General features: G+C 42.1%; 1 protein-coding gene across 9 annotated transcripts in view; it reads right to left on the minus strand.

The window, feature by feature from the left end:
• rims1b (regulating synaptic membrane exocytosis 1b) overlaps window positions 1-18,616 on the minus strand; it is a 93,232-nt gene that overhangs the window by 48,760 nt on the left and 25,856 nt on the right. For 6 of the 9 annotated variants that reach the window (XM_072657241.1, XM_072657242.1, XM_072657244.1 and 3 more), the window contains exons 3-5: window positions 16,997-17,008; window positions 3,852-4,135; window positions 736-1,628 (exon numbers count right to left, since the gene is read on the minus strand). In XM_072657241.1, coding sequence (XP_072513342.1) covers window positions 736-1,628; window positions 3,852-4,135; window positions 16,997-17,008 — 1,189 coding nt within the window. Of the gene's footprint in view, window positions 1-735; window positions 1,629-3,851; window positions 4,136-15,682; window positions 15,699-16,996; window positions 17,009-18,616 lie in introns of those variants that run through there. The other 3 variants (XM_072657240.1, XM_072657247.1, XM_072657245.1) reach the window with 2 other exon arrangements.

Below are 18,616 nucleotides of genomic sequence, written 5' to 3' on the forward strand. Positions count from 1 at the left end.
AGATGAATGGAGTGACCCCTAAGCAGAATGACATCTGGCCTGGCATGGCTTACTCAAGGGTGAATCTGCAGCAGTTATGGCCATAAAGTCCTGGGAAAGCGAACACGCCACATCCCGGGATGGAAGAGAGTCCGCCAGTCACTGGCCTGCGTTACATGAGCAAGCCACTGACCTAATTCCCAAATCTGCTGTCCTAAAAAAGGAGGGGAACTTTCCAAATAAATACTTTCCAAATAAATACTATTTGTTGCAGAGGCTGGAAAAGTAGTTCTGTTGTATTTTTTAATGTTTGTTTTTTATGAAAATATTTATTTTGTCCACAGCAGAACTACCTTGATGGCTCTTATATCTCAATACTGTGATCTCAAAAATATCTCAATACTGTGATAGCATAAAATAATAAAATAATGCATCTAACTTGGTCAAATATGTAATGAAAAAATCCGTAATTCCATTTTTAAACAATAATATAATATTTAATAAGCATTGACATTATTTTTGGGTAGATTATTCACTAAACCTTATATTAGGAATAAAATAGTTATATTTACATTACAAAAACAGGGTGAATCCTGAGAAATATCTGTTTGATAGCTGTCAAAGTTTGAATATGACGTTGCTATGGGATTACAAGATATGAAAAGTAGTCCACTACTGACCCACCAGCCAAAATCATCCTTGCAGCAGTGTTAAGCTCAATCTCTACCTTCGAAGAAAAAGCTGTAGGGTCCCTACCTTTCTCGCTGACGCTCTCAATCTCCACATCTTCGCAGCTAGTGTACTCCGGGGTGGAACCACCTTCCTCCTCTGAGCTACTAATGGACATCTGCCTCTTGTTGAGGCCACGTTTGGGCCGGTAAGCCCTGGGCGGAGGGGGCCGGAGACACTCCGACTGGTCAGAGCTGAGGGAGGAATCTTTCCGGAAGCTTTCCGCAGCCTTCTCCCGCTTGGTTTTGTGCAGTAAAGCCACTGACCCGGGCTCTAGGTGGTTCTTGGGGCCCCAGTCCTGTCCGTCCCTGAGGTCTGGGGGTCCCCCGGGGCCCATACGAGGACCAGTGTGACCCTGTTTCTGGAGGGGTCCATGTCCCCCACCACCACCACCACTACCACCACCCCCCACGGTCCTGTCCACAGAGTATGCCCGGTGGTTTTCTAAAAGTGCCTTGCGATCCTCATTAGCCACGACCCTCCTGCCTAAGCGGCTGCCCGGGGCCTCGCCCCCATCCTGAGCCAGTCCCACCTCATTGATGGCCAGGTCACTGTGGTGGCGCTCTTGACGCATCTTGGACACTTTGGCGTGCATCCGCATCTCCTGCTCCTCTTTCTGAGGCTTGACGGGGTATCGGGCCAAGTTGGGGTCACTGCGGTAGCGCGTCTGGTACTCCTCTTCCCGCCGCTGCCTCTCTCGCTCTTCTTCTTCCTTTCTCCGCCGCTGGTCAGAGTGGGCAGGGTCACCCTCTGGGTGGTCGTATTCGTGCGAGTGGCCTTTCTCCAGACGCCTGCCCTCCCGTCTTTCCCCTGGGACGCGATCCTCCGAAGCCTGTGCCGGCAGCCTGCCTGGTCCCGGCCTTCTCTCACCTCGGCCGATCACCTTGCCGTTCTGCTCATGTAGGGATACGGGTCTCTTCCTATTGGATGAGGGGAGAGAGACAGGAATGAGGACTGACTGTGGATTCTGATGGTCCCTGTAAATGTGGACATCCGAGGAAGTCAGAGCTGGCCTGGATAGTTTAAATCCTCCAATATTTGCTGGTTACACTGATAATTGTTCTGTGGTCTAAACTACAACACAATGCATTATTGTTACTGTCAAGCAAAACCTTGTATCTCCTTGTATCTGTTTTTTTTTTTTTTTTTTTTTTTTTTTTTTTTTTCTTTTTTCATTTTTCACTTTTTTCCATAATGTGAATCTGGCTTTAACAAGCTAAGAAGTTTTTTCCTTCGTCTTTAAAAAGTTGCCATAATTATTTTATGATATTTTAAGACTAGATTTAGCGAATACCTTCCATTCCATACAAAATTCGTTGTATCAGATTTTTCTGGATGTAGTTTTCTGGATTTTTGCCTCATAGATTTCTATATTTTTGCCAAAAATATTTAAGCTTATGTGTTGTCATTTATTTTAGACGAGACACAGTATAAACAACTAAACAACTTTTTTTTTTTTAAATCTACAAACATTTTCTAAGTTTTTTCCCTCTGGTATTTAGCAGTGGGTATCGATCCTCAGTATAGCAGCACCCTAATATTTTTCACAATAATGTGATAAAGAAAAAAAAAATGCTTGTCAAAATATTCAAAATCTCATTACCTAGTACATTAACTTTGATTCAATTTATTTAATTTGCTGTACTCCATTCAAAATGTTCCAGATAAACATTTCTTGGAGTATCATGATATTATATTTACTCTGCATCGCCCACTCCTTCAACCAGTGCAGTATGACGTTCAGCACTACTGACCCTGAATTGTCGAACTGCAGTACTTTTGATGTTCTGTGCATTAATACAACACAGATGATCTGCTTTCATATGGAGAAATAACACATCAAAGCCTTTCTGATGATAAATCTTCTGACCCAGCTTCAATTTAGTCAAAGCGAGGACAGCAACATTATTTTCCCTTTTTTTATAAAAAAAAAAAAGGGATTACAAACAAAAGCAGCGGACCACATTCAGCATGTAGAAAATGGGTCTGTATGAAAAGAGGATTGTGCCGCAAGTCTGATTGAGAAATTCACGAGGCGCTCTGATGCTCAACTGTGGAAAACAAATGTTGTGTATTTAAAGAATACATCCACGCTCAATATCAGAGGGCCTTTCACTTTTCAGCACTTTGGAATGGTGAAGTTTAGGGGGTCGTAGCCCTCATGAATGGAGGTGTCAGCATTCAGAGGGTAGGCACCCACTGGTATATAACAGAGGGTAAATTCTCATCATCAGCATTTCAGTATTTCATCATCGATTGGGACAGAGTTAAAGACACAGCATAACTAAATTTTAGCCTTTTGAGGGCGCACTAGTTGGAACGTGTCAACCAAAACTGGACAAATCACTTACAAAGAGCATGTATGTGAAAATGTTATATATGTAGATTAAAAAAATTTATAGATTAAATTAGAAGTAAATTCGTTGTTTATACTGTGTTTATACATGTATAAGAGAAACGGCAACACATGAGCAGACATATTTTTTGCAAAAACACAGAAATAATTTAGGCAAAAGTAACTCTTCATATTATTTGTATCATTTTATAATCCTTCATTCAAATAAAAAAAATATTTTAAATAATGTTTATTGTTACAATAGATCATAAATATAATTATCCTGAATATTCTTTTAAAAAAATAAGTATATACACATCTTATATGTTTAATACTTAATAAATTATTATTATTAATAATATATTAATGTTAATATAAAATAAAAATGTCTATATTAGGACAAGCTTAGACATTTTATTATATTTATTGTAATGATGTTTAGCATTATATTGAAACAATATAATTACATATTGAGATATATTAAGATATCAATGAGCAATTATTAAATATTTATTATTATGTCTCTTGATTGATATAATCCAATGAAACGTTTTAGCAAATCTGGTCAACAATAAGATTTTTTTAAGATTATTCTGGCACAGTTAAGGCTGTTTAGGATATTACATTGTATTTCTTTTACATTTTTTCCATTTGTTAAATGTTAAATATCACTTAAGAAAATCGAAAACACGTCATTTCAATTAGGGTGTTGAAACATATGATTGCTTTTGCAATTTAAGCCGTCTGAAACCATCTCAGAACCAAGTGACCGAATGGTGATATGTCAGTGTGGCACTGGTCAGCGTACTTCTCTCGTGCGGGTTCGCTTCGTGCTCGTGAGGCTGGCATGGTGTCCGCTCCCTTGGCCCTGTCAACAGGCCTAGTGGCGGGCGCTTGGGTGTCAGCAGCAGCGAGGTTAGTGCCGGCCGGAACCTGGGACCTGGAACGCAATTTCCTGTCCCCGTCGGCCTCAGGGCCAGTCACAAGAGCGCCCAGGCTCAGCGGCCTGCCCCTGGGCCCTGGCGAGAACCATTCCCCAGACTTAGTGAGGATCTCCTGCTGCTTCCTGCACAGGTTGCATACCCACATCACCTGCCAAAGAGACACAGAGGAAGGGCAGCTGAAGACGTATTTGGGCGGAACATACAGTCTTAATGAAAGGGTTCTTGGCTTGTATTGTTTATTTAATCTGAGATTTAAAAAAATATCCAAACCTCATTTGCAAACATGGAACCATTATTTGGGAGGTTCTTTGGGTTCTTGACTTCTAAATGGTTCTTCCATGATATTTAATGAACAAATTATTAGAAGCTTCTTAAGGGAACTAAAAGTTATTCTTCTAAGGTCTAAGAAGACCAAATCAGTTCTTCTATGGTCTTTAACAAACTATTTGTTGATGGTTCTTCCATAGTCTTTAAAGAACCATCAATTATTTAAGGGAACCAAAAATAAAGAAGTGTTCATTGGATATTGGAACAAGTTTAGGGAACAAACCATTGCTCCTCTATTGTCTTTAAAGAATCGTCCACTGAATGGTTCTTTTATTATCTTTAAAGGAACATTCATTAAGACACTCTTTAGGGGACCAAAAGTGGTTCTTTAGTGGTCTTTAAAGAACCACTTAATAAAAGACTGAAGATAACAACAGTTCTTCTGTGGTCTTTTAAGTAAATATCCATTGAAAGTTTGGAACTTTCCCCTTCATCAAAAGGTTATTTTAGATGAGCAAAAATTATTTTTCTACTTCTGGGGGCCAAAAGGGGCTCATTTATGGTCTCTAAAGAACCGTTCACTGGAACGTTCTTTATTGTGGTTCTTATATGGCCTATAAAAAAATTGGAAAGTTCTTTAGGAGAGATAAAGGGGTTCTTCTGAAAAAAAGTACCATCCTTGTTGATGTTTCTTCTATGGCCTATTAAAAAACATTAATTATAAGGTTCTTTAATGGCACTGCTTGGGAGAACCCATTAGCTTGGAAGACACCTCTCTTTTTCAGAGTGGAGGTCACGGTTACTGTTGCCTTCATTATAATATCTTCAGAACTATATGATTACATTAATGTAATGATAACCCTGATATGAGATACACTGAAGGTGGCTTAGTTAAAGAAAATGACCTACAGATCAGACATAGGGCAAACACAGTCAGACAGCTGGCATGTATTTCTATGTTACTTCAAAGTTAAGTAGATCATGCAGGAGACAGAGACTACATTCACAGTCATATACACTGTTTCTCTCTCTCCGACACACTCATCACTCATACACTGCAACAGGGTTGAGCGGTATCCATTTTTCTCGTACCATCACACAGCCTCGTAGAGCTGGGCAATATTACGATATTTTATTGTATCGTGATAAATCTCTAAGCATACTTTCTAAGCATATGGAGGATACTGTTAATACAGTGTAATTAGACTTTAATACGAGGTTTAATAAGATGAAGAGGAGCAGATGTTGAATAAAAATCACTCTATTTAGTATGAGAGTAGCTTTTAAGAGTTTGTTGCTGCTGATGATTTATCTGTGATTACATGTATCGTTATAAATCTTGTGTATTTTTACTATATCGCCCAGCTCTACAGCCTTGCTTCTGTTGTGCAAATAGTGCAGAGGGTCCTATGTTGATATGGCTTCAGTACAGTCTCAGCCTGCGTTATTATCATACCGAAAAACAACCGAATACAGTGCTGAGTTTGCTCACAGGGTCCCAAACTGACTGAACACTGTGCACGATGTCTGTCAGACGACAACTGCGAATGTTAACCTGCTCTTAATCAGGAGAAAGAAACTGGTTAGCATTAGTTTAGTCAGTTAGCAGGATAACAGTCTCCTCACCACAGAACAAACTGAAGTCTGGCTGGCTGAAAGCACACCTATAAACATTCAGAAGAGAAAGACTAAAATTGATCGAGAGGCCGGTTCTGCCGTGTTTGGACTTAGATAAGCTAGCTAGCAGGCTTAAACACCACAGTACAGGCCGTGTTCCAGGTAACTGAGGCTCAAATCACACCCGTTTAGAGGAAAAAAGTCTTCCACAGGCACATTTACAGGACTGGTTCATTCAGGTTTGCTTGCTCTCCCTTTCAGTTGAACTCTCAGTAGCACGTTGCCAAACTCACTACTATGGTGGGCTAAACCCCCTACCCTGTGACACTCTTAAATGCACGTGGGGGAATACGATATTACCGTTACACTGCCCAACCCTACATGACATTGACCTTTAGTACTATGCAGAATTTAGCCTTTTGTCTTTTTCTTCAGCTCTCTTCTTCCCTCATTTCCAGCTCTGACAGAGCTCTCTGACAGTTCATTTATGAGATAGATGACTGGGGCTTCCTAAAATACCTTGGCCTGGGCAATATTTCTTTGACTCTATCACTCTCTCTCTTTCTTCCTGGTGAAAATCCAAGGTGGAGTCCAGCCAAGCTTGATCAGGCCCTATTAGCGTGGATGCTAAATCAAACAAACAGCTCCTGTCTCCTCAACACGTCTGTGGCTTTAAAAGCACGGAAGTCCAATCTATCAATTCTCTCTTTAGACTCCTAAAGCAGTGGCCCAATCTATTGATTCCACTTTAGACTTCTACAAGCGCCCCAGATTGTCAGTAAATCCATTTCTATTGCAGGGCATGAAGGCTGTTTGGTCCATGTCCCGGTACAGGAGAGGCTCTAACACTTCGGTAATGAACACATCCTCTTGTTCCTTGTCAAAGTCTTTTCTTCTCCTCCATCTCCTGGAAAGATTCATGAGGAGCAGGGGTCACCAATCTTACCAGTGAAGCCGGGCCGGTGGCTGCTGGTCCTCTCATTCCAGCCAAGCAAGAGCTTTGAAGACCAAATGATTGAACAAGTGGAGTCAGGTGAGCTCCAGTTTAATTAAAATTAAGTCCTGCAGACACTGCAGGCCATTGTGGGTAACAGAGGTGATCCCTGACGCATAAACTGTAGATGTTAACCTTAAAACTCTGTCCCACAAGGTTTTTTGAGTGATGCCACTAAAGAACCACTTTGGATCTCTAAGGAATCATGTTTGGATAGATTTGGAACTATGAAGAACCTTTCAGCCTAATGTAGGGTCCTTATACTACTTTAAGTTCCCCTTAAACCTTTATGTTATATAGAAGTTCTTCAAAACTTTAAAAGGTTCTTCATCCTCATAAATCCCCTTTTTAAATAAGGCTTTTTGGAGAATGAGTGGTTCTTCTTTGGCTTCACTCAGAAATCCATTGGAGATGCTTTTTCCATCATATGGAAGTTCTTCAAACCTTAAAAATGTCCTCATACTTTTAAGTTTCATTCTCAAAAGAGAAAAGAATAAATCCTGAAAGGTTTTTTTTTTAAGAAAACCAAAAGTGGTTTTGCTACACTATATGGACAGAAGTATTGGGACACCGGCTCATCGAGTGTTTCGCCCAAAACCAAGTGTATTAAAAAAGAGTTGATCCTGCTTTTGTTGGAGTCACTGTCTCTGCTGTCCAGGGAAGAAGGCTTTCTACTAGATTTTGGAGGAGCATTGCTGTGAGGATTTGATTCCATTCAACAACAAGGGCGTTAGTGAAGTCAGGGTGTTGGGTTATTACCACCCCACCTCATCCCCAACTTATCAACTCGTCCCAAAAATCCAGAGAACACAGTTCTTCCACTGCTCTACAGCTCAATGCTGGGGGGCTTTATACCCCTCTAGCACACACCTAGCATTAGGCAGCATGGTGCCAATAGGGTTATGCCTATCTGCTCCAGGGAGTCCTATTCTATAGGTAATACGTCTCTACAGGGACTAGACAAGCTGTGCGTGCAATGGGTGCAATGTAAAGTACCTGAATGCATTCATTACCAGGGGTGTCCACAAACCTTTGGACATTGGACACTTACTGTGATCACTTACTGAAATACATTGAAATCCGGACATTAACTTGGTTGCAACTGAATTTCTGAAGTTATTTAGAATCATCTACAGCTCCATTCTTCAGTCTAGACACATCTAACATCCTGCTAATCAGTAACTCAATGATTGTGTACATTATACACAGAACAGCCATAACATTAGTACCTAATATTGAGTAGGTCACCCTTGTGCCGCCACAACAGATCTGACCATTCGAGGCATAAACTCTACAAGACCTTTAAAGCCATGCTGTGGTATCTGGCACCAAGACGTAAGCAGCAGATCCTTTAAGTCCTCTTAGTTGTAAGGTGGAGCTTCCATGGATTGCATCAATGAGCCTTGACTCTGTCGCTGGTTCACATGCGAATTCTTTCTTGAACCATTGTGGTAGGTACTAACCACTGCATACCAGGACCTGCCTGATATTTTGGAGATGCTCTGACCTCCAGTCGTCTAGCCATCACAGTTTGGCTCCTGTTAAGTGGCTCAGGTCATTTCAACACATCACCTTCAAGAACTGACAGTTGACTTGCTGCCCCTTAACAGATGCCACTGTAGATGAAGATAATCAATGTGTTTTACCACTTTACCTGTCAGTGGTACTAATGTTATGGCAGATTGTAGGCATTATCAGCTGTTGGTATGTAGACCTGCAGCTACCGTCACTGCCTGAGAAATCCTTGTTGCTATAATCGTCCATAGTGCCTAATGCTGATCAAACGCAGACAGATTATGAAAGCTGGCAAGAAAAAAACAGGTCGTGTTTGTCCAACAAAAAGGAGTCTATATGAGGATCACAGAGCAACACTTGACCAAAAAATAGAGACTACCAGGAAGATCTCACACTCTAGGCAGAGCACATCTGCTTCTGACAAGGAAAGAAATGTGACGAGACTCGTTAAGCCTTGTGTTAGCATATGTTCCAGCTAAAAACGTCAACAGTGTGACAGCGCTAACAATCAAGGCTAGCTGAGAACTGCGCAGGTACTTACATGTAGCCATCCTGCTGGACAATGGTACCCTCGTACCCTCTTACAGGGTCAAAGGGGCATCGGGGGGCATTGTAGAATTCCAAAAACACTTCAAAAAGCAACAAGTAAGTATCCGAGCAACGACCAATCGTTTGCCTTTCAGTGCTGACCCTATCTTGATGAGGCACAGAGCCGGAGCTTGTTCTAGGACAGGATGGGAGTTGCCGAGAGAGCGAGAGAGCGAGAGAGAGAGAGCATCATGCCCTGATTGGATCCAGTTGGCCTTGTTCCAGCGTAATCTGAGGTAAATCTGATGTCCAGAGGCCCACAGCTGTCAGGCACCCAGAGAAACCCTCCCAGGAAGGATTAGCAATCTGCGCTAATCCCACCGCCTAGCACTACTGCTAGACCCTCTCCATTATTCAAACTGCCAGGCCTGACAGTGCAGCCCCTGGGCTGCCGGTGGGCATGTACTGTATTCCCCATTGAAGTGGAGAAGGTCCAAGATCTGGTCTCAAAGGCAGGTATTAGCATGAAATCTTGGACGACCACCACCAGTAAGTTGGAACGAAGCATGTTCTAGGACAACCAAAGTGGAGAAGGCGTGGTTTAGCTGAAAACCAAGCCCAGCAAGAGGAGATGTGAGGACCAGACCAGGGTTTGGACGGGTAGATTACTCCTCAGTAGCTGCATGGCTGAGGACGGGTGACATAATCCAGACTTTAATCCCTGAATTAGATCGAATTCGCGACAAATGCAAGAGGATTCTTACTCATTCTCATTTTCCCACTTTCTCAAAAGCTGACATTCACCATATGTCCAAGTATTTGTGGACACCCCCTCTAAAGAATGCATTCAGCTACTTTACATAGCATTTATTGCTGACCAGGACTCTCTAGAGGCACCATGCCTAATGCCAGGCGTGGGCTAGAGGGGTATAAAGCCCCCCAGCATTGAGCTGTAGAGCAGTGGAAGAACGGTGTTCTCTGGACTGATGGTGGTGGTGCTCCAGCCAATACTTTTGGGATGAGCTGGGGAATTGAGGATGAGGTGGGGTGGTGATCATCCAACATCCTGACCTCAATAACGCTCTTGCCGCTGAATGCAATAAAATCCTCACAGCAATGCTGCTCTACAATCTAGTAGAAAGCCTTCTTCCATGGACAATTGAGAAAGTTTCTTCAACAAAAGCAGGTTAAACTCTTTTTTATTACCATTGATTTTGGACAAAACAATAAATGAGCAGGTGTCCCAATACTTTTGTCCATATAGTGTTCCCATGGCCTGCCACAGTGCTATGTACTAAGCTAGATGTTCTTAGCAGAACAGTGAAGCATGGTTAAAAAAAAAAACAATATCAAAATGTAGGCCTCCAAAACCTGAACGTCGTGACAGAGAGAGAGACAGAAAGGGAGAGAATGATTAAACCCAAACCCGTGTGGAAATTGTAGATTGTGCTGGTTCCTCGATAGAGAGACTGTAGGAACCCACTCTAGCAGAAGACGAGCGTAGGCAGGGACGGCTTATTGTTCCACTGCACTTCTTACATAAAATCCTGCCTGATGACAAGAGGCATGTGTTTGTAGCTACCATGGAAAGGACATGTAATGGGTGAAGTCAGAACCTTGTATCTCCAAATGGTAGTTTTACAGAAGGCGGTATAAAAGCCAAGCTTCTGTTGATCCCTTTGTCCTGCCATGTTCTCACAGTGTAAAAGGCAATACTGAGATATCAAGTTTATTCCAACCTTGATGATAACCCAGATAACATGACCATGTGGGGCCTGTAAGCCTAAGTATGGTATATCTATGCCATGGGTAGCCCAAGTGGGAACCAGAAAGTTTTGTCCGTGGATTCCATGTTGCCTCCACATAAGGATGCCCACCAGGGTCAGTGATGGGACCAGGAAGGGTTAAACATGGTCCTCATCTGGGTTGTATACTACACATGGGGGCTAGATGAGACCCACCCTGAGCCATGTAACCCGCCCACCCACCCACCCACTAGGACTCCCCTTATCATTTGCAATAATCCCAAGACTAGGCACATGAGGACAGGCCACCGCCTCTTTTCGAGCTGCCACCAATGCATAATCACTAGGCAGCCAACATGCTCGGATGAAAGCTCCCCTGATCCGCCCCAGCTCTGATACATTAGCCAACAGATACATGTGCCAACCAGCATCACAATGAAAGTGATGAGGGAAGAGAGTGCCATCTACCCACCCAGGGACAGCATGGGCAATTGTGCTCTCTCAGGCTCCGGCTGCTGATAGTCAAGCAGCATGACCTGGGAATCAAACTTCTTCAGTGCTTGGTCTATAGCATCTGCGTCTTCGTCTACAGCATGTTGGTTGGGAATGTTTTTAAATAGTGTCCCGTTAACTCAACTCGGATGTCACGTCATCCCCAGCTCCGTCATTCCCAGACATACGACTTAAAAACGGAACACAACACGATAGATCATTCTCTGGCCCTCTTAGCGACCCCAGGAGGCCACGGCCCTCGCTTTGAGAAGCGCTGGCTTAAAGGTAAATGTCCTCATGAGCTAAAATCACTAAGATCTAAGATTACTTATAGATAGAATTTGCTGTGAGCAAGAGCCCAACAGTGTGGACAGCAACTGCAGTGGATGGCAGTGGTTCACCTGGCAAGTCCACCACCATAAGCATGTGTTTGTGTACTTCTATGAGGGATAAAGACTCGAACTGGTGTGCGTGTGTGTGTGTGTGTTTGTGTGTGCATGCTTAGTGTTAGTGTGCCAGCCTCCTCCTGCTTCGGTGAATACAGTTCTCCATGGTAACCAAAGCAGAGAGAGAGAGAGCGAGAGCGCGAGAGAGAGGATAGAGCATGAGGGAATAAGATACAGAGAGAGAGGCTGAAGAAGCAAAAGAGAGAGCGAGAGGAGAAAACGCTAGGTGCAAATGGAAAGAGAGACTGAAGACAAGTGACAGACAGACAGACAGAAAGAGAGAGAGAGAGAGAGAGAGAAAAAGAGAGAGAGGGAGAGAGACAGAGAGAGAGGGCCGAGGCGAGTGCTGTCAGCTGTGAGAGAGTCCAGAGCCGTTGGATACGCTAGTTCAGGGACTGAGAGGAAATAGGTTAGATAAAAACGACTGCCGCCCTGACAGATCTGCTGACACACGACTACTGAATCATACTCCAGAGACAAACACACAACCACACACAAACACACACACACACACACATATTATTCTGCAAAGATTTAGCAAGTGTGCACATTTTCAGCTTCACTGCACTGTACTCTTCGGGCTACAAGATCTTAACAGCTCTAATGTCTGTAAGCCTGAGACAGTCGTATCCCCAACTAGCCATTAATGAAGCAACAAGGAGCTGCCATATAGAAGAGAACCCAAGCAAATCATAGACCCTGTTTCAAGCTGGTGGTTTAATGTGACTAGCAAGACTGTGTGTGGATAATATCCGATATCTGCTTTTAACCACATGCATTTACACTGGGTAGTCAGATGTGTTAAAGGCGATGCTCACACAGCAGGTCAAAGGGACCCAATATGTGACACAGATGTGTGTACGGCTAAAAACACACAGAATCTTTCTAATTTGGGCCACGTTAACATGTGGTACTGAAATCTGAGGCGCAATCCGATGAGCAATCACTTGACTCAGTCGGAACAGCCAATTTTACATCGAATTCATGCAAATTTTACACCGATCCAACCTGACATTCCTCATAAACACGGGAAAGGGAAAGGACTTTTGCGCTTGTACGTCAATTTAGTGGTTTTGATCCGTCATATATAGGCAATATTATAAGGAAAGTGTGAACAGCCTAAAACGAATTGGGGAGAAATTATTACATACATATTAAGGCCACTTTACAGGCTGTGTGGAAGTAGCCTTACATCTGGTCATTTCATGGCAAGTGCCAGTTAAATGTTTGGGCACACCTGGTTGAATGTGTGTAGATCATCATCTTAAAAACATCTGATCCAAACGCAAGGGTCAACATATTTTTGGTCACTGGGGACACACTGGTATTCACCGTAGTTAGGATGTTATGGCAGGGGGTTATAAAGTAAATGTGTATGTATGAATGATCATAAGCATACTGTAGCTGCATGGTATAAGAGGTATTTCCACCCTCACGCATTCTCACACTGCCACAGTTCTTCAGCTTAGACTTACTTTAATACCCCTAGCCACGACAGCGTCCCAGCGTCCTCTTTTTAAAAATAAATAAATAATTAAATGAATAAATATGGTCACCCCCTAGCATTTAGAAGGTTTTTAATATGATGGTCAGCACACATTCAACCAGGTGTGTCCAAACTTTTGCCTGGAAGTGTAGGTTTCAGGATCACCTGAAATCAAGGTTGTAAAAAAGAGTTTATCCTGCTGTTGTTGGAGTAACTGTCTCTACTGTCCAGGGAAGAAAGGCTTTCTACTCGATTCTGAAAGAGAATTGCTGTGAGGATTTGATTGCATTCAGTGACAGAAGGGTGAGTGAGGTCAGGATGTTGGATGATCATCATCCCGCCTCATCCCCAACTCCCCAATTTATCCCAAAATAAATTGAGCATCATCCATCATTCCAGAGAACACAGCTCCACTGCTCCACAGCTCAATGCTGGGGGGCTTTATACCCTTCTAGCCCACACCTGGCATTAGGCAGCATGGTGCATTTGGTGAAACTTAACAAAGCTGAATGCATTCATTAGGAGGGGTGTCCACAAACATTTGGACATGTAGTGTATAGGTCAATAAACACACTGCCTGACTAGCATCAATATCCCTGCTATGAGGGATGATCATGTTTCTGGCAAGCTGTCATCAATCTCCAGTTTTTCCTCTCATGATGGGCTCTCACACTTACTCTCCTGTGCCATCCATCTTGAATCTGAGGCAGGGAGGAGGGTGGGAGGAAGGGTGGAACACTTAATGTTTAGTGCGAATACTGGCTGTGTCAGCGTTTAGGCTGCAAACATTACTGGAGAAATGGACACACTAGTCGTACCACAGTTTGCGGGCAAGTTCCAATCCCATCCTTCTGATTTTAGGCTAAGCAGCTGTAATTTAGCACTTAATGGTGACTAACAAAGGAGACTGGAGCCTGTATTTTCACACTAATGAGCCACCAGGGTACTGCCCCCGATAGCACCTGCATGCTAGCTTTTACAGGCTTCTCGCTAACGCTGCTGTGAATAGATGCGGCACGTGTAGTTCAAGTACAGGCTAAACGCTACTCCCTAGCAGTGGTGATTAATCATTTCTAGATGGCTAGCCGGCTGACAACAAGAACACTAATTGGGAACCTCGCTGCTTGCTTTAGCTTGAACTTAGAAGGAGAAAAACGTCCTGTTCGACTGTATCTAACTTTAACAAGTGATTAATTGCTGCTAAACTTAGCATGCGGCCTTCACAGCTAGCTGACACAACTGGAAAGGCTGCGCCGCTGAAAGATCCAGCTCGAGACCAGCCTTTGCTGTGTCTCAGGTGGTTCACCAGGGTTTAAGGTGGTTGACAAGCTGGTCATACAGATGAAAACATACCCTATGCTGGTCAGACAGCTGGTTAAACTGGTTGACCAGCATAGCCTGTTTTGAATTGAGTTTGATGGAGTAGCTGGTCTATCAGCAGACCAAGCTGGTCGTCCGGATGCTCATACTGTGTGAATAGTCAGGTCGGAGAACCAGCTTGGTCATACAGATTGACTAGCCTGATCAGGTTGGTCATACAGGTTGACTAGCCTGATCAGGTTGGTCATACAGATTGACTAGCCTGATCAGGTTGGTCATACAGGTTGACTAGCCTGATCAGGTTGGTCATACAGGTTGACTAGCCTGATCAGGTTGGTTATACAGGTTGACTAGCCTGATCAGGTTGGTCATACAGGTTGACTAGCCTGATCAGGTTGGTCATACAGGTTGACTAGCCTGATCAGGTTGGTCATACAGGTTGACTAGCCTGATCAGGTTGGTCATACTACTAGACCACCTAAATCATTAAACTCAAACTTTTTTAGTTTAGATTATCTTAACCAGTTTGATCATCTTGAGCTGGCCAGGCTATTATTTCCTTTGCTACTTAAAAAGGGCATACTGCTGATCATGTAAAACACTCACACTCACACAAACACACACACACACACATCCACATAAAACAAAAAAACACTGATGCACAGAAAACACCAACATTCAGAACAGCACAGGTGCAAAAAACTAGCATAAAGAGTCGCAAGTGCCCATCGGAATGCAGCGTACGTTCCCGGATGTTCCCACCATTAGCACTGGAAAAAACAGGAGGACTCTCTCCACCCCATACACATCTTATACCATAACCACTGACCCCTGACCTGTGTGGCATGCCCGTCGCAGTCCCAGGGCACAGGCAATTGCAGCAAACATGCACATTCACTTTCCGTTAGTGGCACTTTATTTGAAAGGGACTTCATCCCATATTAAAGCAGCACTGGTCATTATTTCATGAGCGTTCGCAGGGCCTCACCCGTCGTCCAGCTCCATTCAACTAAAGTGCAACCAACTCTTTGTGACAACATCAATATTCAGACCAATCAAAATGCCACCCCATGCCCATCAACCGCTCCCTGTGTGGCAGCCCGTCCCTATAGCAACGCTGACGCATCTCCATGGTAATCCCGGACCAGCCGTACAGCCACAAGGAGGGGGAGGGGCACGCGGTTAGCTGACACATGCTAGCTACGTCTTTGTGTGACACTGACTGGAGTGAGGAAGGGATCTGTGCCCCATGCAAAACAAAACTACAATACCCAGAATTCCTTACCCTGTCCTTCCCTATGAGACACTTTGCAGGAGCAAGAGACAAACAACAGGAGCAAAATTAGTCATAATGCACAAGAGAGTGAGTGATAGAGGCTAAGGGTGGGGGATATGAGCTTAAATATATATGACAATGTTTTCCTCAACAACAACAACAATAATAAACATGAATTAATCATCTTTATAAAGCTATAGATTGATATTACTAATAATAACAATAATAATACAGTTATTATTATTATTATTATTATTATATTGATGTTTATTATTGATTATTAACAAATAAAACTACTAATATTAGTACAAATATTAAAATATTAATAATATTAAATGTTTTGTTGCTGGTGTGAATAATAATAATAATAATAATAAACAGCATTGTTTATTATGATGATACATCCTAAAAATGTACACACATTTATTACATAATGAAATAATAAACAATAAAATAAAACACAAAACAATATAAAAAATACATATTAAAACAAAATTATATAATTAATCATTTTTAATTATTATTATTAAAAGGGTTTACAGTTGTAGACTGTATGTTATTGTTCAGAATTAATTAGTAATATAATTATGATTTCTATTTGTATTATATCATTTCACATATTCTTTTTAATTTACACCCAAAAATTACTGAAATAAAAATTACTGAAACAATTAATAACATAGTAATTACATTTATACCAATAATATATATATATACTAATATATAACTATAATTGCTAATTATGAATGATAAAGATCATATTATTATTACTAATTACTGATGATAGTTATAATAGTTATTAGTAATACTACTACTAATAATAATAATTATTATTATATTATATATAATAATTATTGTTATTGTTGTTGTTAGTGAGGTTCTTACGTGCTTTACAGTCAGTAAAGGCTGCACGTTATGCTTTTTGCTACATTTCTAAGATTGTAAGTCTGCTCTTTGATCATGAGGTACTATTTGTGTGGGCGGGGCTGTTTGTGCTTCACAGTGATTGGGCTTTATCACAGTATCAATATCATTCATTTATATGATATCAATATTCCCTATTCTGATTTAACTCCCACCCTTTATGGAAGCTATACGTATATATATAGAGCATTATATCTATTAATCCATGTGCAGTTGTTTAAGCATTAGCAGACGCACATACACACACACACACACACCCACACACACGCACACACAGGCACACACACACATATATATATATTGAGAGCGAACACGGATAGAACACAGGTTCTCTCATAACCACAGAATAATCATAAACATCATCACACAAAAGAGAAGAAACAGAAAATAAATGCTAACCACTTTATCCTCCTTCAGTCATGCAGTCCAGGAAGCAGAGAAGTGAAAGAGGAGAAGGAGGAGGAGGAGGAAGAGGAGGAGGTGAAGAAGAAAAGGAGGGGAGTGGGGGGGGTGTGAAATTGGAAATCGAAAATAAATGGTGAGAAATGGAGACATTGCATGTGAAAGGGGGAGAGAGAGAGAGAGAGAGAGAGAGAGAGAGAGGGAGGGAGGGAGAGGGGAGGAGAGGAGAGAGAGAAGGGGGTGAGGGGAGAAGGGAGGGAAGGGAGGAAGAAGAGGAGGAGGAAGTGTTAGTGAAGGAAAAGTGCCTTCCTCTGTGTGTTAAAACAGACTCAGATTTCAGTGCGAGTGACAGCAGGCTGTGCTCTAAATCAAACTCTAGTGCCCTACAATGGAGTGCACTTGACATTATGGCATCAACACAGTTACAGGAGTATTCCAGCATTTTTCAACCTCATCTGCATCTGATAGATCTGTAGAATATGGCAGATTAGCACAGAGAGTAATTATCCAGAGCTTTGGAAATGGAAGGAAACCCACTGACACTAAAACACACTTGAACTGAAGTCAATGGGGCAGACGCTCCAGGTTTTCGGTTCTTCTACTAAGTGCAAGAAGAAAACGTGTCAAAATGGTTGTGAATAGTAATTAATTACATGCTACAGATGCCAGAGATTAGGCTGAGAAACACTAGAGGTCTACATGAGAGAGACAATGGATGTGAGATGAGAGATGCATTGCAGTCATGTAAAAGTACAGTTAGGTGAATATGTTCTTGTGAGGAAAAAGTTGGAACACCCCCACATTTATTACTACTTCAAATCAGGTGCAGAACATCAGCTGTAGATGATTAGAACATGGTTAGAGCGGATTCTGGAGGAGCCTGTCTTCTTTAAACCTCAGACATATCATTTGGTTTGCTCTTGATTGTTGATTGTTGTGAAGTGAGTGGTGAAGATCACCATGGCCAGATCCTAAGAGCTCTCTGAGGCCTTCAGAAAGAAGGTTGTAGATGCAGAGGAGTCTGGGAAGGGGTTTAAAAAGATCTCAGAACGGTTAGAAATCAGCCGTTCCACTGTCTGCTAAATCATTTACAGGTGAAACAACTGCTAACATGGCCAGATCAGGCCGACCTAGCAAGTTCAGCCCAAGAGCAGACCACTAGCATCCAACAGCCCTAAAATGTCATCATGGTAGCAGGTAGCTCTCACCACAGCGTACGTCAAAAAAGAAGCTGAATCACCTCTATCTTAATACTATTCAAATGGACATCAATATGTTTAAAAATGTTCAAAAAGACAAGAGGTATTCACAGGGTGTCCTAAATTTTTCACATCTGTATATTCATGTCCAAAATGGGATCAGGTTGAAAAGGACAATGAAAAACAACGAGACGAGCTGTTAGTCATAGACCACCTGACCTGGCTGAATCCACTCTGTCCTCAAAGACATTGTTAGATAATATCTGTGTAAAGAGGTCAGCGGTAAACCTGACAGGGACTGGCATTGCTGCGATGCCTCCTACAGGATAAGCACAGAATTACAGGTCAGAATCACTACATGTGTATAAATTTATAAGGGTTTGTGATAATTAATTTAATGAACATAACGATATTATTG

The sequence above is a fragment of the Salminus brasiliensis genome, chromosome 15 (assembly GCF_030463535.1).
Source record: "Salminus brasiliensis chromosome 15, fSalBra1.hap2, whole genome shotgun sequence".
Lineage (NCBI taxonomy): Eukaryota > Metazoa > Chordata > Actinopteri > Characiformes > Bryconidae > Salminus > Salminus brasiliensis.